Source organism: Girardinichthys multiradiatus, chromosome 14, assembly GCF_021462225.1.
Source record: "Girardinichthys multiradiatus isolate DD_20200921_A chromosome 14, DD_fGirMul_XY1, whole genome shotgun sequence".
Lineage (NCBI taxonomy): Eukaryota > Metazoa > Chordata > Actinopteri > Cyprinodontiformes > Goodeidae > Girardinichthys > Girardinichthys multiradiatus.
Window position 1 is genome coordinate 45,921,559 of NC_061807.1, and position 25,389 is coordinate 45,946,947.

General features: G+C 40.8%; 2 protein-coding genes across 3 annotated transcripts in view; one reads left to right on the forward strand and one right to left on the reverse strand.

Moving 5' to 3' along the window:
- Nucleotides 1–314: 314 nt before the first annotated feature.
- zcchc4 (zinc finger, CCHC domain containing 4) overlaps nt 315–25,389 on the reverse strand; it is a 47,537-nt gene continuing 22,462 nt past the window's right edge. The window contains exons 6-13 of the mRNA XM_047386928.1: nt 11,272–11,344; nt 11,049–11,199; nt 10,657–10,757; nt 1,205–1,326; nt 1,010–1,085; nt 868–919; nt 638–785; nt 315–550 (exon numbers count right to left, since the gene is read on the reverse strand). Of these exons, the coding sequence (XP_047242884.1) occupies nt 430–550; nt 638–785; nt 868–919; nt 1,010–1,085; nt 1,205–1,326; nt 10,657–10,757; nt 11,049–11,199; nt 11,272–11,344 (844 nt within the window). The 3' untranslated portion in view covers nt 315–429. The remainder of the gene's footprint in view (nt 551–637; nt 786–867; nt 920–1,009; nt 1,086–1,204; nt 1,327–10,656; nt 10,758–11,048; nt 11,200–11,271; nt 11,345–25,389) is intronic.
- Nucleotides 11,444–23,825, forward strand: si:dkey-219e21.4. Of its 2 annotated transcripts, none has more exons than XM_047386929.1 (6): nt 11,444–11,576; nt 20,419–20,508; nt 20,622–20,858; nt 20,949–20,968; nt 21,047–21,177; nt 21,284–23,825. In XM_047386929.1, the coding sequence occupies exons 3-6, from the start codon at nt 20,721–20,723 to the stop codon at nt 21,451–21,453; spliced, it is 459 nt and encodes a 152-aa protein (XP_047242885.1). In that variant the 5' UTR covers nt 11,444–11,576; nt 20,419–20,508; nt 20,622–20,720; the 3' UTR covers nt 21,454–23,825. The 2 variants fall into 2 exon arrangements, with proteins under 2 accessions (XP_047242885.1, XP_047242887.1); XM_047386931.1 differs by lacking the exon at nt 11,444–11,576 and adding an exon at nt 20,019–20,246.

A 25,389-nucleotide genomic window follows, 5' to 3' on the forward strand; every position in this document is an offset into this window, starting at 1 on the left:
GTACTCAAATGGCCTCCACAGTCACCAGATCTCAATCCAATAGAGCACCTTTGGGATGTGGTGGAACGGGAGATTCGCATCATGGATGCAGCCGACAAATCTGCAGCATCTGTGTGATGCTATCACGTCAATATGGACCAAACTCTCTGAGGAATGTTTCCAGTACCTTATTGAATCTATGCCATGAAGGATTAAGGCAGTTCTGAAGGCAAAAGGGGGTCCATCCTGGTACTTGCAAGGTGTACCTAATAAAGTGGCCGTTGAGTGTATATTGTGTCATTTTGTACACCAATAGTTAGTTTTAAATAACCTGGTAAAGACCACAAAATTTTATTCTGTGTTGATATATAAAACCCCAGAGTTGTAAGAGGGTGTACTTAATATAAAAAAAACTAAGAGATAAGAGAATTAGCTAAATCCAACATATGGTTACAGAGACTGAGCAGCTCCTTTCTTTCCTCTGTGTGCTGTTCCAGACTTCTTCTTGGTTCTAGGCTTTGGTAGATGATGGAAAGCTTTCTTGCCTTGAATCTTGGCTTTGGGTACATAACTAAAGAAGCAAAATAAAACCCACACAGATATTGGGTCAAGTTAAAACATGCCACATTCAGTTGTCTGTAAATGAATAAAAACACACCTGTTTTTCCTGCAAGTGTCTTTGAGAGGGCAAGCTCTACGTTTGTGCTCCAGGCTGCCGCAGCTAAAACAGCCGTCCTTTCCTTCAGCATGCCTGCAGGGATGGTCCGGTAGGGCACAGCGGCCACAGGGCAGGCAGTGTCTCCAGGCTTATGTTGTGAAAAATTTCATTATTCAAAATACCCAGTGCCAAAAAACAACCAAACAATATTCAAATGTTACATGTCTTACATGGTTTCACACATTTTCTACATGCTGTGCAGTGCTTCCATTTACGGCCATCCTGAAGTCACCAACAGAAAATACTTTTTTTATAATAGACATAAAAAATTATTGCAGTTTTAGAAAAGATGCATGTAAGAGCATATAATACCTTGGATGGACAAAGATTGCATTCAGTGCAGTGTTTGTTCAGGGAGCACACATATCTCTGACAAAAGAAGCAAAACCTGCAGAAACAAAATATGGGAACGCTTTATTAAAAATCAACAATGACATATGCTGTATTTCAATTTCACAGAGGATCTGACCCTTGGGTATGAGGGGTCAATGATAAGGTTGTTGGTACCTGTAGCCTTCCTCTCTGGGCAGAACAAAATGTTTGGGTGGAATATTAGTGAAGAGTCTGACAGGAGACTGCCTCCTGCCAGTCTTTCCATGTTTATACAGAGGATGGTTGTCATAGTCCACCTTGTTAAAAACACAGAGACAGATCAATCCAAAAAACACTGATAGTAATAAAGTTCATGTGTGATGAACGAAATTACAGTGTAAATGGCTAGCTACTTGGTCTATCACTTCAGGTTCCTTCTGCAATGTATTTATCAAACCTTGCCTGTTGAATCCATCGCTCATGATGACACTAGCCCTAAAAGAACCTTAATGACCTGCAGACCATGGTTAAACAAAGAGCCAGTCAAGCACATATGATCAGATTAAAATTGTGCATTAAACTGATATTAGTGCAGTTTGTAACCTTTTTTTTTTTTTTTTTTTACAGCGCCTTGCAAAACTAATTATAACCCTTGAACCTTTTTACATTTTGTCACAATAAAAAAACACAACCTTTAATAGATTTTACAGGGGTCCACAGCTTAGGTGAAACAATCTGTTGACTGGACAACTATTAGTTTAGCACTTCACAAATCTGACCTTTATGGAAGAGTTGCAGGAAGGAAACCAGTAGAACTCCTGTTTGCAGTTTACCAGAAGAGAATTGAAGATTTTACAAGAAATCTAAAGGGTTTACACTACATTATTTCCTTTTTAGTGTGTTATTCTTACATGTTTTTAACTGAGGGTTGTTAAATTGGAAATGTATTGAGATATTTAGGAAGCTGGTTTGGTGTTTCAGGGTATTTCGATTTGATCTAAATTACTGTGATATTTCTGAGTTATTCTAAGACATAAGCATAATAAACTCCTATTTTATTTGGTGCTGCACTTTACTTTTGGGAAGCCTTCGTGTTTCACACAGTTTTTCTGTGTGGTGGAGGGGCTCCAGCTTAGCATTAACTTCTGCACTACTATTACGCTTTTTCCACCGTCTCCACTTACACGGAAGGAGCAGCTATATTTTCTAGAAATGTGGCTGAATTTATTAGTTCTCCAAAACAGTTACAACCCAGGGTCCAGAGCAGGAAGCAGAATCGTAGTTTAACACACCCCTCTGCAGCTTCTGTACTGATACCCACCCAATAACACACTGAGACTGTGTCTTGCCCATAGCCAAAATCAAATAAATTAAAAACTAATCTTAATGGAGCAAATCATAATAATCTCTTTAAATTAAATACGACTCTAACTGAACAGAAAAAAAAAATTAAATGTGGTTTACAGAACATAAGATCTCTCTATTCAAAGAGTTACTGACTTGATTTGTGATAATAAGATTGATTTATTTTCTCACAGAAACCTAGCTGCAGCAAGAAAATTACATTACTATTGTTGGGACCCCAGCCATGAAGTGAAACATGGATGAACATGGACTCTGAACTGTACACAAAGGCCTGTATGAACCTCAACACTACACTAACCTATTCCTAACCCAGCCCAGCCCAGGAAGAGGAGGAGTCATAGCTAACTCCCTGTGACATCACTGTTTGAACAAAAACACTAACTATGTTTTCTCTAGCACGGTTCAGGTAAGAGGTAGTGTTTTGGCAGAGGAGATTGGATTGGATTATATTGAAATAATCTGAATAATGTTTGTTTCATGACGTTTGGTTTTTGTTTGAGTTCAGAAAACTCAGCTAAGTGCTAGCAGACTAGCTGCCTAGCTAATGATGTGTGCTGTGTGTTTTTTTTAGTTAAGATGAACTTTATTTAAAGGGTGATTTTAACCAGAGATGAGCCATAACGCACCATCAATGCTTATGCATTTTGATCCTTTTATTGATGGTATTTTAAAAACGTCCATGTTTGATTTTAAAGGAGTGGTAACAAGCTATAAGCGTCTTCAGTTAGCTGAAACTGCTAACGGTTAAGGTAACACGTGACCTGCCACTATCTTATGAATCCATTAAGACTCATTTATCCAGGAAGGTTTGGTTCTCATTGAAAATACTATTTCCTTAAATATTATTTTAATAATTCCTTAATAATATTTCCTTAAATATTTTTGTACTAAATGAAGGTAGCCAATTAAACACCACTGATTATTAGTCATCCAGAAGGTTGATTTTATTCATTCTTTAAAATTATCTTATTAAAATGTTTTATCTGATCTTGCATCTTGTGAATGGTTGCCAAAAGATATACCAATTATTGTCTAAATTCCAACTTAACTTCATTTCCAGAATCCTCAAGATAATCCTTGGTTCTCAAGCATAAATAACACTGAATGGTAATCTTGCATCATTTTATTGGTCATGGTTTTATCCATCTTTGATTGACTTGTTCATATTGTATATTGAGTTTATTGGTCTTCCTTATTCTTTCATTTTGCTTGGTAGTTTAGGTGGATTGTTCTAGTATAGTAAAGAGTTTGTTGATTTAAATATGTTATGTGTGTGCAGAGTTTTGCTGTTCAGTAAAGTCAGAATTTGGCTCACTCCTTTCTTTTTTTTTTACCATGTTCTGGCTGGCAGAGTAGCGCTCAGAATTGTCTGAGTGCCAAGAAAAAGCCCAAGAGATTTACTTTCTCAAGTGGAGCATTACAGCTTACGCTTTGAAGCTCTGCTTGATATTTATAAAAGAAACTTTATTAAAAACTGCTTTCGGATTATTTCAATTGTTACGGACACGAAGACAGAAATGAAATGGAAAATAATAAGAAGCATGAAAGAGAGAGGTGGAGCAAAAAAGAAAAGGGGAGAGAAGGAGAAAAGAATGGAGGAAAGAAAGCAGAACGAAGAGAATAAAAGATAACACCCTCTTGCTTCAACACCGGCAGAAATGTTCACATTAACAGCTTTTTTACCAAAAAGTGCACAGTACTTATGAATGCAAGATGTAATTAGTGGTGAATGCGGCTCAATATAGAACATTTGTGTTTCCTAAACACACCTAAACACCTGTGGGTCTGAGTGTGAGCGTGTTTGTGTATGCAAGGTTTCTCCATAAAAATATGCAATAGCAAGTGTGAGGAGCCACAGACCTGTCCCCTGGACCTAGGACAGATACGAAGGAGATCCAAACCACAGACATCCAACGGCCACCCAGAGCACAGAAACCCCAGGAGAACCACCGCCGGGACTACCGCAACCCCCCCAGAGAAAAGCAGGGGGGAGTCCCAGGAACAACCCAGCAGCCACAGTGCAGAAGCTCCACGGATCTGCAGCGATGAGCCCACAGGTCCTGCCGGCAGCTGTCTATGCCCGAGCAGATCCAGCCATGGAACCAGAGACATGAGACGCCGGGACATATCACTCCCCAAGCAGAGGCCCGACAGAGCCCAGGGGTCCAGGCCCCATGTCCAGGGCAACCTGCCCCCGGACACAGGAGGTGGTCACCTTCCCTCCAGGGGTGGGTTAGCCTGGGCTGGTGCCCAAACCTGAGCAACCCCGGCCCGGACCCCGACACCCGCCCCGACCCCAGTCCCCAATGACGCTATCCTCATCCGGAGAGGGGTTCATGTACAAAAGAGGGGTCTGCATGGTCCAAAGGCCAGGGGTCTGCCTGGTCCAAAGCCAGGGGACTGCCCAACGCTATCCCAGCCCCACATCCATGAAGCAACCCCCTCACCCCACACGCTGCAGCCCCTCCATACCACCCTCTTGTCTGCCACCTTTATCCCTGCCCACGGACACAACAGCCAGCAGAGCAGCACACCGCCAAGCCCCCCCAACCATCCGGCCAGCGCCAGCAGCCCCAGCCGTTCATGAGAGGGAAACATGCACCAGCCGGGTAACCGGCCCGAGCACGCCAACCGCTCAGGTCAAGGTCAAGGTCAAGCTCAACCCGCCAGCCTCCCCAGTGCAGACATAAGACATGTTCCACCGCCCCACCCAACCGACCAACCACAGCACCCGGCCGGGGACCAGAGCCACAGAAGGACGCATTGGAGGCAGGCCACCACAGCACACCAAGGACCGGGCACCCCGCCAACCCCGGAGGTGCCCCAGGATGCTGGACACCCGCCCTCCCGCACGGTACACCCTGCCGCACCAAGCAGGCCGGCCAGCCCCTCCACCAAAGCAAAGCCACATCTCAATCAACACTGCCCGGCCAAGACCCCCTCGCCAAAGCCCCGTGCCCCCCAACTGACGGACTGGGCACCGAAGCCAGTGACTGAAATCCAAGGAAATCCAAGCGATCCTGAGAGAGCTGAAATGTCAGCACCAGACAACCCCCAAGACCTGAAACCCAACCCCAGTCCAGATCCCGACCAGAAGGGGGGGGGGTCTCACCCCTTTCAGTGTTGTCCTAATACTACCACCTTATTGGGTAGGTATTCACAGGACAACAGGAAGACAAAATTATTATTTAATAAAATAAACATTAATATCAAACATTAATAATAATCACAACAGTATAAATGTGTCAAATCCTAATTATAAAAATTTTGCATTCCTCGAAATACTGGGCAAAGAGAAGAGTGGCAACCATCTTTCAGACGGATTTATTAATTAGTCTCAGTACATGTCCAAGCACACTTCCTTTGAATATCTAACCCTTAGTTTTCTTCATCCAAATGGCAAAGCACTAAAACAACTTTATTTGTTGATTTGTATTGTCTACCAGGCCGTTACTTTCAATTTTCATTTCAGTTCTCAGATTTCTTATATGATTTGGCGATAAATTCTGGTAAGGTCATTATGGTGAGGGGATCTTGATGTTTACGTTGACACCAAAATGACAGCCAAATTGCAGCCTTTAATGCTCTCTAATGCCCCTTTTCCACTGACCAAGTGATGATGCTCCGCTACACTTGGCCTATACTCTAATCTGAGGGCTGGAGCAATGGCTTGAAGCCGTGCCTCTAGCCGTCAGAGTAGTGCGCTCTGCCACTATTAAAGTTGCTGTGTGACATGTAACATGTGTTTTTTTTCATGTGTAAAATGATCAACTGGTTTAACTATCTGGAACACGGCCCAGTCAGAACTTATAAAATAAGGCTCAAGGATTTTGATGTGAGGGGGTTGTGGCAGAAGAAGCAGAGAGTAGAGATGGCATTGTCTGGACTGCTAATGCTCCAAAGCTTGCCTGAAGAAGTTAAAATTTTTGACTGTATGTGGACGTTTTTGTCTCAGCCATGGCGATAACAAGCACGAGGACTTTAAAGTGCAAAAGTCAGTGAAGCAGTGAAGTTAGTTTTAGGTTGGATATTGGATATTTGAGATCTGCGGATTCAGCCGGACTCCATCCTTGAAAAAACACATCATTATAGATCTTTATTTGACAATTCTGTAACACTTTTTAAATTATCTGTTCCATTTTTATATTCCTCAGTATCACAGAAAAGGACAGAATTTTAATTTCTACCCCTTCACAAATTGATGTTCAAAGAGTTACTTCCTCGTAACATTATGGAATTAGACAATGTTGCCCCCTTGTAAAGAAGGTAACTATTCATAGGAGGCTGGTTTCCTGGTTTAATTCAGAGCTGCTTTACTTTCAGACTGCAGGTTTACTGGTGGGTCCTAGAGTCTCTTAAAGGAGAATGGAATGGTAGGCCGATATTTCAGTTATAAGACGTCTTTCCTCTGGAACCAGCTCCCAGTTTTAGTCCATCCCTACTTTTAAGACTAGTCTTAAAACTTTCTTTTTCACTTTCCTTATAGTTAGACTGGCTTAGGTTTTCTGAGGCATCTCTATAGTTATACTGCTATGAACTTAGGCTGCTAGAGGACATAATGACCATTTCTCTTCACTTTGCTACTTTCTCCTACAATTCTCTCATTTTGCAGTATTTACTGTTATTTCAACATTTACTTTATGTTCTTTCTCTCTTAATTGAAGCAACATCTGACCTGGCATATGCTGAGATACTGCCAAGAACTTTATGTTCTTCTACAGAAGATACACTTGGCCCTGGCTTTCAGTGTTTCACCCTCTCTACATGCTCATCCAGGAGAAGTAAATTCTGCAAGTCAGAGATTCAATGCAATCTGATGGTTTTCCTTAGATAGAAAACCTTTTTATAAATATGAACAAAAAAATAAACATGATGACATTGTTTGCAAAGCAGGAACAATTGGAATGTACAGGTCCTTCTCAAAATATTAGCATATTGTGATAAAGTTCATTATTTTCCATAATGTCATGATGAAAATTTAACATTCATATATTTTAGATTCATTGCACACTAACTGAAATATTTCAGGTCTTTTATTGTTTTAATACGGATGATTGTGGCATACAGCTCATGAAAACCCAAAATTCCTATCTCACAAAATTAGCATATCATTAAAAGGGTCTCTAAACGAGCTATGAACCTAATTATCTGAATCAATGAGTTAACTCTAAACACCTGCAAAAGATTCCTGAGGCCTTTAAAACTCCCAGCCTGGTTCATCACTCAAAACCCCAATCATGGGTAAGACTGCCGACCTGACTGCTGTCCAGAAGGCCACTATTGACACCCTCAAGCAAGAGGGTAAGACACAGAAAGAAATTTCTGAACGAAAAGGCTGTTCCCAGAGTGCTGTATCAAGGCACCTCAGTGGGAAGTCTGTGGGAAGGAAAAAGTGTGGCAGAAAACGCTGCACAACGAGAAGAGGTGACCGGACCCTGAGGAAGATTGTGGAGAAGGGCCGATTCCAGACCTTGGGGGACCTGCGGAAGCAGTGGACTGAGTCTGGAGTAGAAACATCCAGAGCCACCGTGCACAGGCGTGTGCAGGAAATGGGCTACAGGTGCCGCATTCCCCAGGTCAAGCCACTTTTGAACCAGAAATAGCGGCAGAAGCGCCTGACCTGGGCTACAGAGAAGCAGCACTGGACTGTTGCTCAGTGGTCCAAAGTACTTTTTTCGGATGAAAGCAAATTCTGCATGTCATTCGGAAATCAAGGTGCCAGAGTCTGGAGGAAGACTGGGGAGAAGGAAATGCCAAAATGCCAAAGTCCAGTGTCAAGTACCCACAGTCAGTGATGGTCTGGAGTGCCGTGTCAGCTGCTGGTGTTGGTCCACTGTGTTTTATCAAGGGCAGGGTCAATGCAGCTAGCTATCAGGAGATTTTGGAGCACTCAATGCTTCCATCTGCTGAAAAGCTTTATGGAGAAGAAGATTTCATTTTTCAGCAACGACCTGGCACCTGCTCACAGTGCCAAAACCACTGGTAAATGGTTTACTGACCATGGTAACACTGTGCTCAATTGGCCTGCCAACTCTCCTAACCTGAACCCCATAGAGAATCTGTGGGATATTGTGAAGAGAACGTTGAGTGACTCAAGACCCAACACTCTGGATGAGCTAAAGGCCGCTATCGAAGCATCCTGGGCCTCCATAAGACCTCAGCAGTGCCACAAGCTGATTGCCTCTATGCCACGCCACATTGAAGCAGTCATTTCTGCCAAAGGATTCCCAACCAAGTATTGAGTGCATAACTGTACATGATTATTTGAAGGTTGACGTTTTTTGAATTAAAAACACGTTTCTTTTATTGGTCGGATGAAATGTACTAATTTTGTGAGAAAGGAATTTTGGGTTTTCATGAGCTGTATGCCACAATCATCCGTATTAAGACAATAAAAGACCTGAAATATTTCAGTTAGTGTGCAATGAATCTAAAATATATGAATGTTAAATTTTCATCATGACATTATGGAAAATAATGAACAAAATGCTAATATTTTGAGAAGGACCTGTATGTACTTGACTTGTAATCTATATAATTCGACTGAATTGACCTTTTTTATTGCAAATTGCTTTGAGATGTCTGTTGTGATGCCTTGATGTGTTGTGAATTGGCACTATATAAATAAACTGAATTGAATATTATTAGTTTTGGTACCTTCGTTCTATTTCTGTTGTGTGCTATAACCTGAATTGAAGAAAAGCTCACTGCAAGCTGGACCTCAGGGCATCCTGGAAACAAGCAGGAGAGACATAATGTAAACTCAGACCCTTAAACCATCAGGACTGGAATCTGAACAGCTGTGTTCTCATCTGCCGCTGGAAGCTGAGGATAACTCTGATTCTTGGAGAAGTAAAGGTCCTGAATCTTCGTGTTATGCCAAACATATAGATACATGCACTCTCTGCACTCTGGATATGCTCTCAATCAATACATGCGAATACAATACATACAAGAGAAGGCTGGAGCTGAACTTGGGGTCATTTAGGACCCAACAGTGACCGACATCTTCATCTCATCAGAGAGGAGATGGTGTTGGAGAAAGTCTCCAGTATGAAGGTTTGATCCAAAAGAGTTTAAGTAGGAAATGTTGGATCCTTGCAAGCAGTCTTATAAACGTCCTTTCTGTTGTAGCACTCAGGACACTGACACATGATTTAAGCTGCTCGGTGTCCTTGCATGGATCTCCTGTTTGTTTGGATTCCATCTTGGCAGAAGGAAGAGGCTGGACAAGCAGGGAGAATGACACATCTGAAGCCAAAAGTTTAATTCCAAAACTTAATCAGACACTCTCTCTCTTAAAAAGATGCACATGTTCATAGAAAACAATAAACCGGAGCTGGAAATGACAGCTGGCCAGCCGGCTGTATCTAAAGGCTCTGGATGCTTTGTTCTGCCTGTTATTTATCCCATTTCTCTCTGTTTTAACTTTGCCCCCAGAAGGTTGTAAATAAAATATTCACTTGTTAATTTCACACAATCATTCGGTCCTCTGTTGTATAATTTCCCCAAAGTCCATTTATCTCCTAATTTACCTATAAGCTCTGAGTTTTTATTGCCAGTATTGTCATAATCTATAAAAGTTTGTGGAAATCTTTTCCAGAGGAAAATGGTTTCAGATGACATCCTGTTTCGCTTAGAGCTCCAGCTGTTGGATTTTAATTTGTACAAAATGGTGACCAAATATTCTCTACAAATACTAACAAAATACAGGTTTGTGGTTGAAATGTTACAACACGTGAAGAGGTTCACAGGTTATAAAAGCCACTGCATGTCAGAGCTGATCTTTTAGAGTTTGACCTGACTAAAGTACAATTTTATTGTTATACCCTTTACTCACGAAGCGAAGTAGTCACAGCCCTGTACCAGCTGACTTGAACAGGACTTATTTAGTGATAATGTGTGGTTTGTGTTACATATTTTTTGGTCCTAAAAAAAAGGTATGGGGGGACTTTTGCCACAGATTTTATGTACAGTGCTTACTAGATGTTGAACCACACCTCCTGTGATCCCACACTGATGTAATCAATTCTGAAAGCTCACAGCGCTGGGTCATATTGTCATCTCTACTTGTGATTTATGAATGACCAGAGGCGTCTCAGAGGTGGTCTGTCTTTGTGGGTTTATGATAAAAAAGTTTTGTGAAAATGACTTCAGTAACATATTTAGACTTCAAAAAGCTTCAACAATATTTAAAAAAAGACTATCAAAATATCTGGGTTTCCTTCAGGTATTGGACAACATAATGGGGAAAATGGCACCTGAAAATAAAAAGCTGGTACCTGGTAGTCCAACATGATAAGTAAAGGGAGACACTCCAGGATGCGAGGCTCGAAGAAGTACGGGAAGATCCAAATCATGGGCATGTCAACATTAGAGTCACCTGAGCACATGAAGGTCAAGAGTGTAACAAGATTTCCTGCATTTAAATCAGAATAAGTGTGGCAATGAACCTTTATATTATTGTTGAATGACATTTGAAGATATGAGAGTTTAAACCTGTACATTTTCTGAAGGTATCAGATCATGCATTATTAGAAGTAAGCAAAGATAAGTTAAATCTATATTCACAAAATGGTCTTTTATTGATCCCTCTGTGCTGTTTTGAGCAGCACTGGAGCACAATAAACATTAATCAGTAATAAAGATAAAAGTGAATTAAAAAGTTGTTGACCAGAGTTCTGCAGCTTCCTCCATGTCTGTGAGATCAGTGAGAAACTGTTGGCCAGAGGTTTGACTAGCCCACCGAATGGAGGGTCCACCACCATCATCACCTTCTTCCCATCAAGCTCCCTCAGGAAGGCATCTAGAACGGCACTGGAGGCCTGAAAAGACACAAAGCCAAATCATTGAGAGCTGGAAATAGTATAAAGCTCAGTCTGCAACTTAACTCTTACCTCTCCACCAAAGAAGTGATGGTTGAACATGTTGTAGTGACAGAACTCGTCTCGACTGTAGAACTGAGCATATCTGAAACGCAGAGAAAATATTCTGATGCTTCATAGAACTTGTTCAGGCTGAGAAAACAGGTTTGAACTCATCTGCTGAGTACACACTTCAACAGGAAACACTCAATGGATCGAGAGGTGCTGTATCCAAGTAACAATAATGTGCTGCAGGCTGAAGCTTAAAACAGCACAACCCGACACATATGCACTTATTTAGAGAAACGCAACAGTAAAGACACAGCACCACAACTCAGGTAAGAACTAATTTTAACAGCATTTCTTTTATTTAAATACATAATTTCATCTACATTTCACAAGGTATGCATTATGTTTAGAACATGACAGGAAGATTAAAGGTTAGCTTAAAATTAAACTATGTTTGACAGCAGAAAGTACAACCTACTTATTCAGACACTGTTTATTAAATTAAATGGGTCGTTTACACCAAGTTATAAAACTTCCTTTTAGATCACTAAACAGAAAAAACGATAGCATAGTTTAGAGAAAAAAAAGACCTTCAGCATGAACAGACAAGTTCCATGAAACCAGAGGAACTAGATTACAGTGCTGGAAAAAATAATTTACAACAATGGAACCCATTTTCTTACATAGCAACCTCTAACTTCAGTTTATTTTACCAGGATTTTACATGACTAAGTATAAATACAGCTGCGGAAGCCTCGGAAGCTTGTTAGAGAAAATTAGAGATCCTTTGCAGTTTTGTCATTGGGTTAACCAGGGACTTGAAGATGCTAATCTCACTCTTCTAGATAAGGTCAGTGCTTGGTTTAATTCAGTTTAATTTAATTCAGTTTATTTATAAAGAGCCAGGATACAACAAATGTCTTCTCAAGGCATCTTACACTCGTACTCGTCGTCTTCCGCTTTATATGGGACCGGGGGCAGCAGACTCAGCAGAGACACCCAGACATCCCTCTCCCTAGACACCTCGTCCAGCTCCTCCGGGGGAGCCCAAGGCGTTCCCAGACCAGCCGAGAGCAATAGTCCCTTCAGCGCGTCGAGGGCTGTCCCCTGGGTCTCCTTCCGGTGGGACGTGCCTGGAACACCTTCCGAGGAAGGTGTCCAGGAGGCATCTGGTATAGATGCCCGAGCCACCTCAACTGGCTCCTCTCGATGTGGAGGAGCAGCGGCTCTACTCCGAGCCCCTCCCGGATGGCCGAGCTCCTCACCCTATCTCTAAGGGAGTGCCCGATCACCCTATGGAGGAAGTTCATTTCAGCCGCTTGTATCCGGCATCTCGTTCTTTCGGTCGTGACCCAAAATTCTTGGCCATAGGTGAGGGTAGGAACGTAGACCGACCGGTAAATCAAGAGCTTCGCATTTTGGCTCAGCTCTCTCTTCACCACAACAGACCGGCACAGCGCCGCCATTACTGTGGCAGCCGCACCAATCCGTCTGTCGATCTCCCGCTCCGTTCTTCCCTCACTCGTGAACAAGACCCCAAGATACTTAAACTCCTCCACTTGAGGCAAGAACTCCCCTCCAACCTGAAGAGGACAAGCCACCCTTTTCCAGTCAAGAACCATGGCCTCGGACTTGGAGGAGCTGATTTTCAACCCAGCCGCTTGACACTCTGCTGCGAACCGCCCCAGCACATGCTGTACAGGTCCTTCTCAAAATATTAGCATATTGTGATAAAGTTCATTATTTTCCATAATGTCATGATGAAAATTTAACATTCATATATTTTATATTCATTGCACACTAACTGAAATATTTCAGGTCTTTTATTGTCTTAATACAGATGATTTTGGCATACAGCTCATGAAAACCCAAAATTCCTATCTCACAAAATTAGCATATTTCATCCGACCAATAAAAGAAAAGTGTTTTTTATACAAAAAACATCAACCTTCAAATAATCATGTACAGTTATGCACTCAATACTTGGTCGGGAATCCTTTGGCAGAAATGACTGCTTCAATGCAGCGTGGCATGGAGGCAATCAGCCTGTGGCACTGCTGAGGTCTTATGGAGGCCCAGGATGCTTCGATAGCGGCCTTTAGCTCATCCAGAGTGTTGGGTCTTGAGTCTCTCAACGTTCTCTTCACAATATCCCACAGATTCTCTATGGGGTTCAGGTCAGGAGAGTTGGCAGGCCAATTGAGCACAGTGATACCATGGTCAGTAAACCATTTACCAGTGGTTTTGGCACTGTGAGCAGGTGCCAGGTCGTGCTGAAAAATGAAATCTTCATCTCCATAAAGCTTTTCAGCAGATGGAAGCATGAAGTGCTCCAAAATCTTCTGATAGCTAGCTGCATTGACCCTGCCCTTGATAAAACACAGTGGACCAACACCAGCAGCTGACACGGTACCCCAGACCATCACTGACTGTGGGTACTTGACACTGGACTTCTGGCATTTTGGCATTTACTTCTCCCCAGTCTTCCTCCAGACTCTGGCACCTTGATTTCCGCATGACATGCAGAATTTGCTTTTATCCGAAAAAAGTACTTTGGACCACTGAGCAACAGTCCAGTGCTGCTTCTCTGTAGCCCAGGTCAGGTGCTTCTGCCGCTGTTTCTGGTTCAAAAGTGGCTTGACCTGGGGAATGTGGCACCTGTAGCCCATTTCCTGCACACGCCTGTGCACGGTGGCTCTGGATGTTTCTACTCCAGACTCAGTCCACTGCTTCCGCAGGTCCCCCAAGGTCTGGAATCGGCCCTTCTCCACAATCTTCCTCAGGGTCCGGTCACCTCTTCTCGTTGTGCAGCGTTTTCTGCCACACTTTTTCCTTCCCACAGACTTCCCACTGAGGTGCCTTGATACAGCACTCTGGGAACAGCCTATTCGTTCAGAAATTTCTTTCTGTGTCTTACCCTCTTGCTTGAGGGTGTCAATAGTGGCCTTCTGGACAGCAGTCAGGTCGGCAGTCTTACCCATGATTGGGGTTTTGAGTGATGAACCAGGCTGGGAGTTTTAAAGGCCTCAGGAATCTTTTGCAGGTGTTTAGAGTTAACTCGTTGATTCAGATGATTAGGTTCATAGCTCGTTTAGAGACCCTTTTAATGATATGCTAATTTTGTGAGATAGGAATTTTGGGTTTTCATGAGCTGTATGCCAAAATCATCCGTATTAAGACAATAAAAGACCTGAAATATTTCAGTTAGTGTGCAATGAATCTAAAATATATGAATGTTAAATTTTCATCATGACATTATGGAAAATAATGAACTTTATCACAATATGCTAATATTTTGAGAAGGACCTGTAGGTCTTGGCTAGAGGGGGCCAGCAGGACCATGTCATCTGCAAAAAGAAGAGACGAAATCCACTGGTCCCCAAACCAGACCCCCTCCGGCCCTTGGCTGTGCCTGGAAATCCTGTCCATAAAAGTTATGAAGAGGACCGGTGACAAAGAGCAGCCCTGCCAGAGTCCAACATGCACCGGGAACAGGTCCGACTTAATGCCGGCAATGCAGACCAAACTCCTGCTCCACTAATGTTACAGAACTTGAAGATGCTAATCTCACTCTTCTTGATAAGGTCAGAGCTCGGTTTAATTCAGTTTCATTTAATTCAGTTTATTTATAAAGCACCAGCATACAACAAATGTCGTCTCAGGGCACCTTACACAAAAAAGATAGTCAATTCAATCATATAGAGTCCTAGTCAATTACATCTACTCTAATTTGATCTTAGTTATTAAACAATGGTGTCAAGTTTAGTTAATTATTCAAATTCTAAAGCCATCTCATCCATTGGCTTGACAGCAGCTATCTTGAATTTTGTCAGTAAAACAAAGAGCTGTGTCCAAGCTAAATCAGGTGATCAATTAGGCCAGCAGCACTATAGGCAGAAAGCAGCTCACACTCCTGAAGTGATATGATCGATCCATGCATAAGAAAGCCACATGGCAGAAGATTTAAAGTACCACTAGCATGGGAAACTGTTTTAAGAAATATTTAATTCCATCAGCTGGAACCTTTTTTAAAACAGGGAAATACTAAAATAATCCTAAAATGTGTCTTGTTTTTATCAAACATAAGAAAACTAAGAGAACTGTTTTTAAACGCTTATTTTTTTAGGTTTTATTTGGGGGCGGAAAGTATGACTGTGTGGGGGGAATTATGTACTAAGCTCATTGTTTCAGCCAAGTGTTTTGTGCATTTTTGGAATTCATTTGTATGGTATTTTCTTGCTAGATGCTGAAGAAAAAAAACCCATTTTATTAACATTTAAAAAGGACAAAGTATCTTATTTCACCTTAAACAGCATTATGAAGACCAAGAACACAGCAGACAGTTCAGGGAGAAAGTTTAAAGCAGAAAACCAACACTGCATGGCACCACAACACACAATGCTATTTGTGAAACATGGTTGTGGCAGCATTGTGGTCTGAGGATGCTATCCCTCAGCAGGGACAGGGAAGCTGGTCAGAGTTGTTTGGAAGATGAATTAATCTAAATCCAGGATAATCCTGGAGAACTTCACAGTTATCCACTCTACTACTTTGTGTTGGTTTGTCACATTAAACAATGTTCAAACAAACTGATATTTGTAGCTGTAAAGTTATGAAATGCCAAAATGTTCAATGGACATAAATGTCACTGCACGTTCCAAATAAAGCAAAGGCAAAATGACAAAAATTATTTGAGCTAATTCAAAATGAAAATATATATATTTTTTAACATGTTTTACTTCATTTTTAACTAGCCTTAGTCCCTAAGAAATGGCTGAAAAACAATCATCCATTAGTGATGGACAGCCAGTTCAAAGTGAGCGCTTGGATTCCTCTGCTGGCCTCCTCAGCTTCCTGCAGGATGGGGCGGGCTTCACTCCTCTGGACTCCAGCAACGATAGTGCTGTTCAACCTTTCCCACTGTCACTCAAACTACAGAGGAAGGCAACCAAAGATGCACAGGCCTCTCCGGTAATTTTGTGGCTGAGCTGAGATGGTGATTCACATCAATATACTGTCTGACTTCATTCAGGTTCTAAGAACCGCATTTTATTTTGAAGACTGCTGTGCTCAAGGTTTTATCGACACCAACCCAAACTAAGAAAAGTAAAGCAGTTCTTTCATTTGTCACATTCTCAAGAAATGTCTAAACTTGCCAAACAAATCGATTTATTGTATAGATAGGATCAAATAGCAAACCCAGAAAGTGTGTCTTTAGTATCTAAAGCACACGACAGTAAATAAGATGATTTAGTACATTCAGGTCCTAATCTTCAAAAGGTTTTTGTATACAAAAACCACACACAAACCTGTTTGTGCCCGCAAAGCTGATCTACAAACGAGGTTCTAACAAATTGCGTGTGTAAAATCAGTGAAACAGCGGGACCAAACTTTTTAGTGTGTTTACCTTCATTAATATGCAAAACATAAAATAACCTGAAGGTGCAAATTTGTCGTAGGGGGATATGCAAATGTATCCCTTAACACCCACAAACCTTGAAGAGGATAGCGAGGTGCTGTTTTTGCGTCTAGATTTAGCACGTCTGAAATGCAGGTACTGACTGGGACGCAAAAATGTCTGAGGCATAGATAGAATGAGAGAAAGAGAATCTTCTGTACATGTGTCAACAGATTTGGATTATGAAAAATAAAAATAATAAAAATTGATAATAGAGGATTTTATGTAGGATTATATAAGATCATATACAAGACCAGAAAAGCGCTCACAGCCCGTGTAACTGTAATTAGACATCATGTGAAGGACCCATTGTGCTTTCATGCTGATAATATAATTAATAGGAAAGAAAAAAAACATTATACAGCAGATTAAATCTGTCCTTTACAAACTGGGTGCTAAAATTACTTCTTAGCAGGTGAAAAACTATTATTTTAAGGTGGCTTTTCCATGTGATGAAAAAGACAGTATATGGTTTAACCTCGTCACTGAACGAAACACATTGCATAATTGACAGTAAGATTGTGTCATTGTAGAGCACTCAGAGCTGGATCAGTTTGATTACATTGTTTAAATGTGAACATATACCAGAGGAGAGTTTATAGAAATAAAAATGATTATGTGTCACCAAAACACAATTTAAACAAACATGTTGTACGTTGTTAAAATTTACAAAAAAAACCCAAATTCAGTAAAATCATTGGAAAATAATTTACTTTTACATATATAAATGTTTGATTTAAATGCTTTGAGTCTCTGAAACTAATTAAAAGTTCAAGGGAGGCAAACCTCTAACAAATGAATTGACAGACATGTTTGTCTTTTATATTGCTAATATTGATTGTGATTTGTTAGTTGTTTGTGAGTTACGTTGAGCAACACAGTTAAGCTGTGCACGCTCCTGTGGTGTTGTCAGTCTAGAAACGGCACTGAACAGCTGTCCCATGTGTGCACCAATGGCGGAGGGCGCGCTCAACTTTGGACACAGCTCTGCCCTCCTGCGCAATGGCCTGAAATCCAAGTTTTAATTAAAGGCGAAGCAGAATGTAGTCTTTACCTCAGTGGGTCCATCCAAACCCCAAACAAAGTATTTGCTGGCAAGAACACTTCAAACTCAGCCATCTGCTTGCGCACTTACACACTCAGAGGTGCCCAGCGCAAATGAACAGATAGGTGAAATAATCTTGCAATGACTGCAGCTTCTGCTGCTGCTGTGAATAGTTATGAGAAAGGTTAACAAACTGCAACAATCTAGAAAAGCAAGAGCAGAACAGAAACAGCAAAACAGAAGGAAAAAAAAAAAAGCAACTGGTGATTCATAATGATGCATCGTAACAACCCCTGCATACTTCAAGCAACACAGCTTTTGTTCGCTTTTCCTCTAGTTCCACTGAGGGCCGCAGCAGCAGCCAGCCAGTAGCACACGCAATTTCCTAATTTAATTAGGGCGGTTTGCAGCTCTTTTGCACCTGTTATCCGCACGCACGCACAATCTCTGAAAATCGCACACAACAAGCCCACTTATTGCAAGCGCAATTTCTTTTTTTTTTTGCACAAGCAAATTAGTGCTCCTTTATTTTCAATCTTTGACGATCAGGCCCGCAGTGTTTAGCAGAAATGTTCATTGTGATATTTTGTGATATTATGTTGGTAAATGCTAAGATCTATGTTGACCATAAACAACAACAGTCCATCCACCTGGCACATGAAAGTGTGTATCCTATTAGTGTATACACTGCATCCAAACTGTCCTGTAGCTCCCCTCACTATCATCTGCAGGGCTGTCTTGTCTGCCACCATGCAGCTGAAGTACTGTTGTGATTAGGAATCTGATTATTTAATATTAATACTTTCACATTTTATTAAATAATATTTTGGTGTGTTAAGGGTTGTCCTGTGAATACCAGGCCAATAAGGCGGTGGTATTAGGACAAAATTGAAAGGGATGAGCCCAGCTCTGGCATTATTGAACAGCAAAACTCTGTACACACACAGGATGAATTCACACAATTTCTTAAAATACAAGAATTCATTAACAAAAATAAGTCAACTTAAAGTCAAACATATTTCAATCAACAAACTCTTTGCCATGCTAAATCAACACAACTAAACTACCAAGCAAAATGAAACAAGTGAATCAAAGATGGTTGAAAACCATGACCGAAAAGAGTGATGCAATATTACTATGTTTGAGAACCAATGAAGAATCTGGAAATTAAGTTAAGTTAGTCTTGGATCCATCTTAGGCAATAATTGGTATACCTTCAAACAACCAATCACAAGATCAGATAAAACAACATTTTAAAGAATGGTTTGCTGAATAAAACCAATGTTCTAGATGACTAATTCTTAACGCTGTTTAATTAGCTGCCTTTATTTATTTATTAAAATCATATATATGGAAATTATATTAAGGAAATATTAAAATAATATTTAATTAAATATGATTTTGAATAAGAAACAAACATTTTTGGATAAAAGGGTCTTAATGGTGTTTAATTAGTTATCAAGTTTAGTAAAATAATATTTAGGAAAATATTTATTTCCTAGATTGGAAATTTACTTTCAAGGGTAAATGATCTTCAGCTGACTCAAAGTGGGCAAGCACGTGTTCTTAGCCGTTAGTGGTTGGAGCTAACAAAAGAAGCTTGTAGCTTGTTACCAGACTCAATAAAATACCACTAATAAAATACAAAATAAATAAAACACAATATAAATAAAATACCACTAATATATGGGTTGAAATGCATAGGCGCATTATGGCCAGTCTGTGTTTAAAATCCACCCTTTAAATAAAGTTTGCCTCAACTTAAAAAAAACTTTAAAAAAACCCAACACAGAACACATCCTTAGCTGAGTGCTAGTCTACTAGCACTTACTGTAGCCAAGTTTCTCAACACAAACAAAAACAAACGTCATTAAACGAACATTTTGATTATTTAACTCCAAACTAATCTTCTCTGCCCAAACACTACCTCTTATGTGAACCGTACTGAGAAGAAGTTATCCAGGGCAACGAAGTTGAGGAAAGCATCCACAACGAACAAAGGGTTAACTTGCAGCTAACCTCTATAGCTGTGGGGTGGGCGGCTAGTTCTGCCAGCCTGGGCTGGATAAAGCAGCATGCTGTGTTGCGGTACCTTTGTGCTTCAGAAGCACAAAGGTCAGCATGTAGAGACAGGGTCTCTGCTGGGAACTCTCTGGAACACAGTTTGTTTCTGTAGACCTCAGAAAGAAAAGTCAAGCCACGCTTGCACCTCAATTACCCCCATTCATGAATAAATACCGGATACATGAACAGCAATTCATTCCTACTTAACTTAGTGCAAATGATCACGTGATCGTATGACATTCTTGGATCCAGTTTGAAGCGTTATGTCTGTTTGCCAGCAAAGAGACATTAGCGCGCTGTGTCCCTCCTTCCAGTTCCGCTGGGTACCTGCATGGAAGAGGTTTGTTTGGTGGAACACAGGGCTTTTATTCAAACAGTAACTTCACGGAAGTCCACTGTTACTCCTTTCTTGTTCCTGTTCCTGGCTTTGCTGTAAGTAGGTTAATGCAATTTATTTTGAAAGTTCCAGAAACGTTCTTACTGGCCTTTAATGTTGTAACCCATGGCAGGGGTCCCAATAAGTACCATGCACAGAATACCTCAAAATATATGAAGTGTAAAACTGATGCAAATTGATGCAATGCGAATGCCCCTTTCTCTACAGGAGCTGTTATCCCAACATCTTGAAGAGCTAAAAGCTGAAAGACGGACGCCCACATCCAATCTCTCAAAAAACGCAAAGCAGATCTCTCTTGTGAGTATGGAACTAACCAATGCCAGAATGTAAGGCAGCTAGCTATTAAACACATAAGCTGCTTGCATCTCAAATGCAGAACTATAACATGCTTAGCATTTTCCCCCATCAAGCGCACCACAGAGGTGATGAAGAATCAGGTACAGGATCACTTCGAGAACATGCTGTGTCTACTAAAGCAGGATGAGTAGGCAGTCCTGGACTCTCTGGATATGGAACTGAAACGGATCAGGACCAGGCTGGACCAGATACTGAAGAGCTGGGTAAACCATCAGGAGCAACTCTTGAAGAGCATCAGCATTATCCTTGGTGCACTGAACAACACCTCTACAAAAAAGGCAGATAAGAAGGTCTCACTCCATTTCTGTACATGATTGCCTAACAACAATGCCTGAAGGTATCCAGCTGATGTTTTACTTTTGCTTGTCCTTGTTCTCAAGGGTCATTTAGAGATCGTCAGGTAAGTCCTCACCTTAAGTTAAAAGGTTTTAGTCAATCCCGCTCATCATGACTTTAATATGGGTAATCACTCATCCAGTCCTAAAAGGGCTGACGCCCCAGAGAGGGAAATCAAACTGAATGACAAGAGATTTGAGAAGCTTCTGAAAACCCTCTACTCCATCTCCAACAACCTCAAGGCACAACTACAGAGGAAGACTGCGCTGTTAGGTACTCCAACAAATATTTTTATCTCATCCTTCTCTGACTAAAGTAACTGGTTGTCTGAAAGGGTTTCAGGAACTTTAACGCTATGGTTTCCCTCTTCCATCTTCAGATTCATACCCTACTGTGATTGACAAGCAGACCTGCCACAGCCAAATCACAGTGAACTCAGAAGGGCAGGCGCCACCTACTCTGTCACTTTGTGCTCCGCTCCAGAGAATTCTCTGCAGTTTGATAAGGTATGCTGTGCTTTGGGCTCATCTCCTGTCACCACAGGTCTAAGTTATTGGGAAGTAGATGTCCACTGCTGCACTGCCTGGGCAGTGGGCGTGGCCTACGGCACCCTGCAGAGGAAGGGCCAGGACAAGGATGTGAAGCTAGGCCGGAACCGGAACTCCTGGTGCATGGAGCTCAAGAACGGGCATCTGTCAGCTTGGCACAAAGACCGGCACGTGGCGTGTCAGGGTGCTGGGCTGACCCCGGCGGGAAGAGTGGGAGTGTGGGTGAATTATGATAAGGGTCAGTTGATGTTTCATGATGCAGACAGAATGGTTGTCCCGCAAAAGGTTTTCAGCAGCAATGACTCCAGTGTTTGACAGAGCTCACCACCAATTCACTGGGCCGTTGTACTCGGCTGTACGCTTCCTGAAACCAGCATAGAACCAGAGCTGGCCAAACCACCTGAGGTTCTGTTACTCCCTGTAACGTTACAAGTTCCACTGGACCGAGATACAGTCCGTTGTTACTGGGATTTGCTATCTATTACTTCTTCTAATAGAAACTGCAAAGCTCCTGTTCTTCAAAATGTCTATGGGAAAGTTGCCTTGTCTTCAAATGAATAGGACAATATTCCCAGGGGATCAGGCCTTTCCATGGGTACCTGCTACAGTTTTAGAACATACTATTCTGGTATGCACCAGTTTTCTAAAACACAAACTAAGCAGTCACTAGTTAATGTTGGTAATTCTCCCTGACACCAGGGCCCTGTTTTTAAAGGCGGGGTTAGTGAAAACATACCCTGCCTACCCTGGGTTTGCAGTACCCTGAGTCAAGTTACCCCTGAAACTTGCTTTGTGAACCAGCCCTGCTCAGTTGCAGGGTTTATCAAGCTATCCCTGGGTTGGGACTACCTTTTAGCTGAGACATGGCGCAAAGAAAGTGTCAAAAATTATGTGATCTTTTCTCAAAGAGCGTGGAGACGAGCTGTAAGATTGCATCCCGACAATGCTAAAATCACATTGTATACCATTATATGCTTAAAATGCAAATAGTAACTAAGGAAGGTTGAGGCTTTTATTTTGAAAATATCAGTAAACTTTATTTCGAATTGATAGAGTACACCTATTTCCATCACTAATTGAGTCCTAGCAGTAGTGTTACGCCCATTGATGCAGTTATCTGCTGTGTGAAATATTAAGGCTTTTATTTTGTAGAGTATGTTTTGGTCTTATTTTGAAAGTCCAGCAAGGTTGTGTTTTGAGGACTGGCTTTAGGTATGTTAGTGATTTTAGAATAGCAAGTAGGTTCCATGGTATTATCAGCTTAAGAAATCAATAGGAACTTATTTTAAGAGGCCAACAAAGTCCTATTTCCAACACTGGTTTTGTCCCAGTGGTAGTGTTAAACCCAATGGTTCAATTATGGTCGTGTGAAATATGAAGGCTTTTATTTTGTAGATTATTATTTATTTTATTTTATTTCAAGGTCTAGGTTAGTTCCATTAGTTATTGCCGGCTCTGATAAATTCCCAGTGTTATATTTTATCCGCATTTAATACAGATATTAACCATAGCAAATGTAAGCTTTCATTTTCAAAGTTCTAATGACTGAAACTGTGGAGCTCTGTTGTAGACCCACTTGGAACAACTTATTTATATATACATTATCTGAAGTATATGACGATGGCTCTGATTTAAAAAGCACCTGGTACACTTAGATTGAAAGCATGACTCATAAATCCTGTTTTACAATGCTGGTTTGAAGTCTTTAGGTATTTATGATCAGAATCCTCCTTTTGCTGTAATGTGGCCTAAAACTGTAGGAGTGTGTTATTCTGTACAATATCTGTCATGTAGTTAATCTTTTGCCTTTTTGATAATCACACAGTATGTTCAAAATAAATTTAATTTATCCTGTGTTTATTATTCATATATTATATATATATATATTTAACCGGACTTTACCTGATTTAACTGTATTTTTATATTTCACCTTGATTTGCTGCCACATCCTTTTTGTGCCTGTTGGTTTGCACATAGGCACACATTTATTGCAAACTCACACTTTCTTTTTTTGAAGATTAAATAAGTGTAGTGTTGAGGATTCAGCTTAAACTGTCAAGTCACCTTCATACATTTACTTGGTCTCTACCACACTACTCACTATTTTGCAGCAGCAACAGTATTGCTTTTCCTCTTAAATATGTGCTGATATTCTCCATATGCTGTCATTAATATTTCTTATTCCATCAAGTAGAAATATGCACTTTAAGGTTTCTTATTTCTAGGGATGGGTACTTTTCACATTTCAACCAATACCATAACGATACACGATACCTGGGAATTGATACCGGTACCAGTTTTCGGTACTTTTGTGTGTGTTTATGTGATTATAAATGTTAATTTGTTTAATAATAAAATCTCAAAAATGTTCAATTTAACATATTTATTTCTCAATATACAAGCTTTAAGGAATATATCAAAACATCCAGCTGTTTTTATTGTAACATCTCAGTTGTTTCAAACATTTCTTCAACATTAACATTAAAACCCCTAATTGACTATGCAGTGTAATGCACAAATTAAAACCCAGCCATGTTGCTGGCTGCAGACGACGAGTTAATAACGAATGCAGGCGTGCTAATGGTGCTGAATGCAGCAGTTGTAGCAGTAGATATGACCCCCCAACCCAAAAAATAAAAAAATCTGATCCGATAAATATAAACCCCCCCAATAAAACAACATCATTCTGTTTTAGAAATATATCCTTCATACATAGGTTGTTAATTTTCTTTTATTTTCATTTGCCAGCAAAATAGCATCATCATCTGGTAATGTAACCCCCCCTCCCAAAACTTGGTATCACCCAACCCGCTTTCTCCACCAGGCATTCACTGCTTGCTGTAGTTTGCTTGTTTGATTTAGTCGCCGAGTGGTCGTACTCTCAAAAAAGCGCACAGACAACGATTTTTCACTGTTGGTCGAGAACAACAACTTGATCCGGAGAGACGGCATCCATCCCACTTTGGATGGAGCTGCTCTTCTTTCTAGGAATCTGGCCGAATTTATTAGTTCTCCAAAACTCTGACAACCCAGGGTTCAGACCAGGAAGCAGGGTCGTAGTTTAACACTCCTCTCTGCAGCTTCTGTACTGCTATCCACCCATTACCCTATTAAGACAGTGTCTCGCCCACGGCCAAAATTGAATAGATAAAAAAATTATCTAAAAGGAGGAAATCAGGAAAATCTAATAAAAAGAAACACAACTCAGACCGAAAATAAAAATAAAAAAATTAAATGTGGCTTACTGAACATAAGATCTCTCTCTTCAAAGACATTGCTAGTTAGTGACCTGATTTGTGACAATCAGATTGATTTACTTTGCCTCACAGAAACCTGGCTGCAGCAAGAGGATTATGTTACTATAAATGAGTCAACTCCTACTAATTATTTAAATTTTCACATTCCTCGAATTACTGGGCGAGGAGGAGGAGTAGCAACCATCTTTCAGTCGGATTTATTGATTAGCCCCAGACCAATCAATAGCTACAACTCTTTTGAATATTTAATCCTTAGTTTTCCTCATCCAAATTGCAAAGCACTAAAACCTCTTCTGTTTGTTGTTATGTACCGTCCACCAGGCCCTTACTCTCAATTTTTAGATCAGTTTTCAGACCTTTTATCTGATTTAGTGTTAAATACAGATAAAGTTATTATAGTGGGGGATTTTAACATTCATGTAGACGCTGAAAGTGATGGCCTAAATATAGCGTTTAATGCTATCTTAGACTCAATTGGCTTTGATCAAAACATTAACAAACCTACCCACCTTTGTCTTCATTCTCTGGACCTTGTGCTGACATATGGCATTGAGTGTAAAAACATAACAATATTCTCCCATAACCCTGTCCTGTCTGACCATTTCTTAATAACCTTTGAGTTTAATTTAACCGAGTACTCCACACCTGAAAGAAAATTTCATTATAGTAGATCATTATCA